General features: G+C 56.2%; 3 protein-coding genes across 3 annotated transcripts; 2 read left to right on the top strand and 1 right to left on the bottom strand.

Annotated features, from left to right (window-relative positions):
* Positions 1-3,202: 3,202 nt before the first annotated feature.
* Positions 3,203-3,871, top strand: GUITHDRAFT_122390 (hypothetical protein; the record flags this gene model as incomplete). The annotated part of the gene is made up of 1 exon (XM_005818339.1): positions 3,203-3,871. The coding sequence occupies one exon, from the start codon at positions 3,203-3,205 to the stop codon at positions 3,869-3,871; it is 669 nt and encodes a 222-aa protein (XP_005818396.1).
* Positions 3,872-3,982: 111 nt separating this feature from the next.
* On the bottom strand, positions 3,983-4,435 carry GUITHDRAFT_83143 (hypothetical protein; the record flags this gene model as incomplete). The annotated part of the gene is made up of 1 exon (XM_005818338.1): positions 3,983-4,435. The coding sequence occupies one exon, from the start codon at positions 4,433-4,435 to the stop codon at positions 3,983-3,985; it is 453 nt and encodes a 150-aa protein (XP_005818395.1).
* An 86-nt stretch (positions 4,436-4,521) lies between these two features.
* Positions 4,522-6,672, top strand: GUITHDRAFT_122389 (hypothetical protein; the record flags this gene model as incomplete). Its single annotated transcript, XM_005818337.1, has 1 exon — positions 4,522-6,672. One exon carries the CDS (start codon positions 4,522-4,524, stop codon positions 6,670-6,672), a length of 2,151 nt encoding a protein of 716 aa, XP_005818394.1.
* Positions 6,673-8,511: the final 1,839 nt, after the last annotated feature.

The following is an 8,511-nucleotide window of genomic DNA, read 5'->3' as shown; positions in this document are numbered from 1 at the left end:
AGACGCGAGGGGAAGAGAGGGGTGGGTACGGACAAGGAGGGGTGGGGGGTCATGCGAGAGCGTCAGAGTAGGGGGTGATGTAGGGGAGGAAGTTGTGATAGAGGAGAAGATAAGAGAGGAACTTGAACAAGGAGAGACAAGCTTGCCCGCCGGCTTTTGATATCTAAAAGATGATACTTGAACCGTAAAGATCTTGTAACCAGAGATTGCTGTCGCGAGGGTGGAACATCCGTTTCAAGGCATTTGAAGAGGTTGTGCAGTCTTATCTTGCTCACCGATCCACAAGTGAGCTTGCTCACCGATCCACAAGTGAGCTTGCTCACCGATCTACAAGTGAGCTTGCTCACCGATCCTAGCCACCAGCAGCTCTGTGACATGAACACTTGCCTAGATCGCAGTCTCCTGGGAGTTGCTGATTGCATCCTACTCAAAGCTGATGATCAAGAGACTTGAAACAACTGTGAGACTCGGAATCGACTAGTAGCTCCGAGTGTTTTCCGGCAACTTCATGTCCGGTCCACAGTGTAGCTGATATCCGACCGACCAATCTGGCTGGGGAGAGGCTTGTTTTTCCTAGAGTGCATGCGAAGACGGATCGAACAAGTTGTGGCTGGGATACTAGTGATAGGGCTGACTTGAAACAACTTGCGGCTAGAGAGAGAGCCTCATTGAAGAGAAGAGTCGTCTGAATGTGTGTAACGAGACTCGATGGGGTTGCACGAGTTTGCAGCAGAAACGAAAAAACACCAACGCACGGAAATTCTCGGGTCTGATTTTGAAATCAGACCCGAGAATTTCAGAGTGTGACACTGGAATTGCATCAACATGATTGGGCATGTCAACGAGGGTTGAGACTGCTGGGTCATGACGGATCGAAATCAAGCTTGCTCCAAGTGGACCGACGTTGTGTGGCGCACGGAATTTCTCGAGTCTGATTTTGAAATCAGACTCGAGGATTTCAGAGTCTTGAGACCGTTTGAAACTCATTCCAGTCTCACACAGTGTGGAAGAGCCGCCGCTTCGTAAACAGTCCTCCGAGTGTACCGGCAGACACTCGCCAACCTAAGATGGCTCAGCATCGCGTCCATGAGAGAGCAGAGAGAGCGATAAACCCCCCCGATGTCTTCATCCATCATCACATGCGACAAGACATCCTCTCTCTCCTCCCATTCATCTCTCCCTCCCATCCATCACCCCATCTTGCTCTAGAGTCACTCTGCTCTCACTCTTGTTTCTCTTGGCAACACTGAAACTTGAAATGAGTTTGAAATAATACTTGAATACTTGAAATCAGAGGGGAGGATTTCAAAGTTAGCAGAAGCCATCAGTCTCTCACTCTTGTTTCTCTTGGCAACACTGAAACTTGAAATGAGTTTCGGTGAGACGTAGAAAGAAGTTTGAAAGTGAAATGGATTCATGGGGGGGGCTGAAAGATTGCTCCAAAACTTGACACCTTCTTCCACTCTCCCGCGTGAGACGCTGCCATCGGTCACCTGACGCCGCGCGTCGACCCGAGACGAAGAGACAAGTTGGTTCGTGCCGAGCATCGCTTGTCCCAAGAGTCACCGTGTGCTGATCAGAGGTTCTCAGCTGCTCGCGGCTCTGATCTCATCACAGCTCCTCGGGTCACTGAGCTGTCAGAGCTCATAGGAACCGAGCCCGACTCAGACAAAGGCCTATCAGAATGAAAGGACAGCTGGCTGCCTCGTACTCGTGCTCCGATGGATGACCCAGGATACTCTACTCCAGTGTGAAGCTGCTGAAAGGACCCCTATGGAGGTCTTTGTTGCAGCAACCGAGTACCCGTGGGGGACTTACAAGGTAAACAGGAGGGGTGCGTCTTGCGTTGCAGCAACTTCACCAGAGCTCGTCGGGTCACTGGGGCGCACTCGCTCACGCAGGGGGTAACTCCGGATCTTGAATGTCTGATCAATCAAAGTTCGTTTCACTCCACTGCGTCTCACGAGATCCAGTTGAGTCACCGAGGAAACGTCATGTGCGCGATCTGATCGGATGAGTCGATGCCCGGTAGCCCTCTTGTGTTGCATGTCGGGTTGTGCTCAGTGAAGGAGCTGAGAGACACCCAGAGGTCTTGCTGACGGGGGGGCGATGAGGCTGACGAGCTGAGAGCATATGGTCATGAGCCGTGACACGAGCTGAGCGGGCCTGTTGCTAATAACAGCTGGTCACTGAAGGCTTGACCCTGGCTTCCGAAGTTCCGAGCTGGCAGGTCCGAGCGCTCCCTCGCCACTGCCAGCTGACCCCTGGCTTCAAGGGTGGATCGAGCTCAGCGGAGCCTCAGGAAATCTGAAAATCTCCTCGGTCCCGGGCCTCGACACTCAGTCGCCGGGCCCCCTTTGTACTTCACTGCCGGGCCCGGGTGCGCCCGGGGCCCGGGCGGCAGCCGGGGCCAATGAGGAATCAGCGGCGAACACTGCTATAACCACTGAAACTTGAAATGTTTCGGTGAGACGTAGAAAGAAGTTTGAAAGTGAAATGGATTCTTGGAGGGGGCTGAAAGATTGCTCCAAAACTTGAAACCTTCAGATGACAATGAAGTCAGATAAGGGAGATAGTTGAAAGAGGGTTTGGTGGATATCTTGAAATCTGAGGGGAGGATTTCAAAGTTCGCTGAAAAGGTCAAACTTACGTTGTACAGTTGACCTCCACATTATTCCCCAAGTCCCGCCTACCCCTACCCTCTGTCGCCGCTCGAGGCCAAGCAGATCAAATTGACAAGCTTGTTGATGGAGAAGGCTATGACAGACATTCAGAGCAGGGTTAACGCTTGCCTTCAGACTCCTCACAGAGTCAATCGACTCACGCGACGAGGACGCAGACTGGCAGCATCTCTCGCAAGCCTATGATTGAGACAGCAGGCTCTGATAGCGATTGAGAAGAGCAGATAGAGAAAGAAATAAAGTTCGTTCTTACGTATTATGCGCGGAAACTCACACAGTCCTTATATTAGTGGATTCATGCCCCCTGCCGTGGAGTCACCCAACAAGTTGGGTAACTCCCCGTCACCGCTACCGCTGGGTGCGCCATTTGTTTTTTCAATTCATGCCAACATCCCACTGACTTCATGACGCACTCTTTTTCTCGCAAAAATACGAAGTCTGTGGGATCCCGGCGAGATGGAAAAAATGGGCTCAAGGGGATATGGAGAGGTACGAGAGGCACTGGTGGCATACAAGGGGATATGGAGAGGTACGAGAGACACTGGAAGCATCCAAGGGGATATGGAGAGGTACGAGAGACACTGGAAGCATCCAATGGAGGGCTGGCAGACTGGAAAAATGCCTTTTTGGACTCTTTCAGAGAAAAGCGCAGCGAAAGCATCTTAAAAAAAAGTCAGAGTGTTACCCCAGCAGCGCAAGGAAGAGACAACAAGGGCCTCAAGTATAAAGGATACGAGGTGGAGCGAGTCTTCCGTGTAGAGCATGCGGGGCTGTGGTCGGCGTATGCTCTAGAGCGAAGATCTATAGGTCAGCTCATGTTGCAGCAGGGGAATCGACACCCTAAGACCAAGGTCAGCACCTGGAGAGACTGGATGAAGAGCTCGTTGCTACAGGACAAGACGAGCAACGAGGTGTTTCTGTTCCACGGGACCAAGCACGACATGGCGGAAGCTATCTTGAAGTCCGGGCTCGACGAGCGGGTCTGCAGCCTAGAAGGCTTGTTCGGAGCTGGGGTCTACCTAGCGGAGAACTCCAGCAAGAGCGACGAGTACTGCACGCCCGACAGCCGCGGGATCTGCCGCATGCTGCTCGTGCGAGCCTGTGGCGCTAGGAACGCCGTACGAGGCCCTGCAAACCATGAGGAGAGCTCGACGACCACCAGCCATGCCGGGCAGCAGCCGGCTGCATGACTCAGTGATCGGAGTAACGCAAGACACTCACCCGCAGGCGTGTCTGGACAAGCACAGGGAGTTCATCGTGTACGACCGGCGGCCGGTCGTACACGATGAAGGGTTTAGGGTTTAGGGTTTAGGGCCGCCCCTTCCCGAGGCAAGGGCCGCCCCTTCCCGAGGCAAGGCCGCCCCTTCCCGAGGCAAGGCCGCCCCTTCCCGAGGCAAGGCCGCCCCTTCCCGAGGCAAGGCCGCCCCTTCCCGAGGCAAGGCCGCCCCTTCCCGAGGCAAGGCCGCCCCTTCCCGAGGCAAGGCCGCCCCTTCCCGAGGCAAGGCCGCCCCTTCCCGAGGCAAGGCCGCCCCTTCCCGAGGCAAGGCCGCCCCTTCCCGAGGCAAGGCCGCCCCTTCCCGAGGCAAGGCCGCCCCTTCCCGAGGCAAGGCCGCCCCTTCCCGAGGCAAGGCCGCCCCTTCCCGAGGCAAGGCCGCCCCTTCCCGAGGCAAGGCCGCCCCTTCCCGAGGCAAGGCCGCCCCTTCCCGAGGCAAGGCCGCCCCTTCCCGAGGCAAGGCCGCCCCTTCCCGAGGCATGCACATCCGCGGCGCGTAGGGAGAGCGCAAGGGGACCGGAGGAAGCTGCGAGCAAGTTCTTGGTATAGTTCAAACAGCTTCTAAGCATGGTACTACAGTATGATGAGAGCGTTCGCAACCTGCTGTATCGGAGATCATGCCAATACACGCAGGGCGAGCGCTCTGGAGGCCACGCCGAGGAGGCCGCCGACCTCGTCGAGAGGGTGAAGAACTTCGCGAAGCGGTATCCTGGTAGTAGGACAGCTCAGGCTTGCAGAGCTGAGGGGGGATGCACTCCCGACGCTATCGCTGAAGCCATCCGCTCGACATGTCGGCAGGCGAGACGCGACCTGTTTGAAGACTCTCTGAGTGAATGGAGCTCAGAGTCGAGAGCATGGTTTATTCAACAGATGGAGGAGGCCAAGAAGCAGAATGTCGAGACATACATCGGCACCGAAGGCACCGAGGGGACCTCCTTCATCTCCATGACTCTCCTAGGGATTTCCTCGATGTTTGTTCGACAAGAAGAAAAGTTGAAATCGAAGCTTATGGAGCTAGGTCTCATGGTAGACTCAGTCGATGGAGTCGACAAGGCCATCATGTGGAAAGCACCTTACAGACCTGAGATAGCACGAGCAGACGACATCTCAGTCACCGTCTCCTTCCTTCGGAATGAAGCAGCCATGGAGCTATGGGAAGGCAGGAGAGAATACTGCATAGAAGGGAGAGCCTTCCGAGCCACAGAGGTGAGCATTGCACACGACCGGTCGTTCAAGCTTCGAGCCAAGCGAGGACCTTGGGGCAAGGGAGGGAGCCTTGCCGAGCTATCGCAGCTCTTAGCTCTCGGAGGAATGTCGACGGCTGAGATCGCTCAGATTTATCGATTTCAGCTGCTCTCGCAATCTCTTGCAGCCGCAGAGGTACAACCGCTTGCAGGCATGCTCGTGCAAGGTCCTGGGCAGAGAGGTCGCAAGGGGCCGAGCCCGAAGACGTATGTCGCTGTTGGGGCAAGTACGGGCACTCTCCAGCAAAAAGAGCTGGAGTGGGTGCTCAGCTCGCCTTCGACGGCAAGTTGCGAGCAGACCTTGGCCTCGTTCAGAGAGAGCGAGGCGATGGAGGGGGTGCATCTCACTCTCATCAGCGACGACGCCAAGCTCAGAGAGACGTTTGCAGTCGAGCTCACAGCCGACACCTTCGTGCCGAGGGGAAAGATTGCCAAGCAGAGGAAGGCACTTCGCGAGAGAGATCATGCGGGGCGCAGCAGCTTCAGAGTACAGATCAAGTCGAGGTCAAGCATGAGCACAGGCCGCTTCTCGAGGAAGGAGATGGAAGCGCTGTGCGGAGGAGGTAACACATCGATCACGAGAGTCAAGCGAGCCATGTTGGAGTTAGCAAGAAGAATGAACCTCAAGCTGGTCAGCGTCGAGGTCGAGGAGGATCGTGACACGCTCAGCTGGGATGGGAGCCTGATAGCTCTCTCCCTGGCGACCAAGGCAGAGGCTCGACGCTTGATGGAAGACATGCCCTTCTACTTGGAAGGGATCCTGGAAGTCAAGCTGGAAGCTATGGGCTTTAAGCTCAACCCTCAGCATGAGGAGGAGAGGAGCCCGAGCAGCGAGGAGCAAGCCCAAGAGCCCCAAGGGCAGCAGCAAGGCGCTGGATGGCTGGAGCTCAGCGACATCGACAGGATTACTATGGAAGCAGCGTCACCGTCAGGGCCAGTCGACCAACAGGTCTTGCTCGACCTCTCGACGATGCTCTTGGAGACATCAGAGGAGGAGCTGCTAGCTGGCAAGCCGATCTCGCTGGAGCTAGACAAGAGTGTTGGGAAGCTGCATGACACCTTCTGCTCGCCGGGCAACGTGGAGTTCATGACGCTCGGAGCTTGGGCAGCCACGCCGACGCTGGGATCGAAGCGAAACATGATGAAAGAAAAGCTCAGAGCGTACCTCGGCGAGCAGCGCTGGACACGGGTGCAAGGGAACAAGGCAGCGAGGAGGGGCAGCGCCTTCTCTCCAAGGGCAGCAGCGACTGATGCGCTCGAGCAGGAGGCTGAGAGCGATGACATCGAGAGTCGATCTGTTAGCCTCTTGTTTCTTGCGATCAGTAAATTTGCTGAGCACCATGGGTTGAGCTGCACGGGCAAGGTCGACAAGCAAGACCGACTGCGGCTGATGATGAGGGAGGAAGTCGACATGGAGGCTGAGGAGGGCGAGGGCGTGGAGGAGGAGGCCGGTGCAGGCCCCTCGCGCGCTTGAGGCTCGAGTCAAGTCTTAGAGGTGGACAAGAGGCGGAGCGGAGCTGTGGGCCCCATGGGGGGAAGGAGGAAGAAATAAAGCAGGTGGACATGGGGCAAGCAACGAAGGTAAGGGCAGGTAAGCCGGTGGGGGAGGGGGGAGGGGGGCCGGGAGGAGGAGGCCGGGCGGAGGCCGGCCGGGCTCTCGGGCCCGGTCCGGACCGAGGCCCGGGGGAAGGGACGTGAGTCCCAGGGACCCATACGCATTCCACCTACCACCTTATCTCCTGATTGTCCTTATCCCTCATTCACTCACTGGCCGAAGGCCGGCCGAGACCGCCAAGGTGTGTCGGAGCCGAGGAAGCAACACAAGTTGAAAGCACGGACGACCCAGGCCAAGGCCGGCGGAGGAAACTCCACTGGCTGAGGCCGGGGAAGACCACTCAAGTATATCAGAGGAGGGAGCAGAGCAGAAGCACGGCTGCCATAAGGGCCAGCCAAGTCGGGCCGAACTGCCAGGTCACGAGATCCCTGTTAGACTAGAGTAGAGCAAGGTGATAACAAGCCATGCAACCTACCTAGCATTCTAATAAACTCAACTACTACTACTACTAGGGTTTAGGGTTTAGGGTTTAGGGTTTAGGGTTTAGGAGGCGCCGTTATTTTCGGCAGCATGAGGCGCCGTTATTTTCGGCAGCATGGAGGCGCCGTTATTTTCGGCAGCATGGAGGCGCCGTTATTTTCGGCAGCATGGAGGCGCCGTTGTTTTCGGCAGCATGGCTCCTCGTCAGGTGTAGGGGAAGCCGCCAGGGCGCCAAGGAAGCTGCAAGCAAGAGGTTTGTATACTTCAAATAGCTTTCTAAGTATGGTTCTTCAGTATGATGAAAATGTTCGCAACCTGCTGTATCGGAGATCATGCCAATACACGCAGAGCGGACTTGTGGATGCCTCTGTCCTCGAAGCTGATCTCGTCGAGAGGGTGAAGAGCTTCGCGAAGCGTTATCCGAACAGCAGGACAGCCCAGGCTTGCAAGGCTGTGGAGGGATGCACCCCCGACGCTATCGCAGAAGCCATCCGCTCGACATGTCAGCAGGCACGACGTGAGCTTCTGCAAGAAGCGATGGCTGGATGGAGTGACGCATCCAGAGAGTGGTTTATGCAGCAGATTGAAGAAGCCAAGAAGGAGAAGGTCGAGACATACACCGCCTCAGCAGGCAACGAGGTGACTTCCTTCATCTCCATGACTCTCCTGGGCATCTCCTCGGTGTATGTCAACCATGAAGAAAAGCTGAAGAAGAAATTTGAAGAGATCGGACTGATCGTAGACTCAGTGCAAGAGAGTAAAGCGATCATGTGGAAGGCTCCGTATAGACCCGAGATAGCGAGTGCTGAGGAGATCCCGGTGACTGTTTCCTTCCTCCGCAATGCACAAGCGGAGAAGCTCTGGCAGGGAAGAGAGGACTTCGCGATCGATGGTCGCAAGTTCACAGCTGTACATGTGAGCATCGTGCACGATCGATCTTTCAAGATTCGAGCCAAGAGAGGACCCTGGGGCAAAGGGGGCAGCTTGGCAGAGCTGACTCACCTGCTAACCTTGGGCGGCATGACAACGGCTGAGATAGCTGCCGTCTATCGCTATCAGCTGCTGCGCCAGTCCCTTGCAGCGGTCCAACTCCAGCCGCTGGCAGGCATGCTGGTCGCTGGGGCGCCAGGACAGCAAGTCCACAAAGGCTTAGGTCAGAAAGGCTTCATCGCTGTAGGGGCCAACGTCATCTGGAGACAGAGGGAGGTGGAGTGGATCGTCTCCTCGAGCTGCCCAGAGGCGAATGATACAGCATTTCGAGCTTTCCGAGAGAGCGAA

The sequence above is a fragment of the Guillardia theta genome, assembly GCF_000315625.1.
Source record: "Guillardia theta CCMP2712 unplaced genomic scaffold GUITHscaffold_324, whole genome shotgun sequence".
In the NCBI taxonomy this organism is placed as follows: domain Eukaryota; class Cryptophyceae; order Pyrenomonadales; family Geminigeraceae; genus Guillardia; species Guillardia theta.
This window is presented reverse-complemented; position numbering and strand designations above follow the sequence as displayed.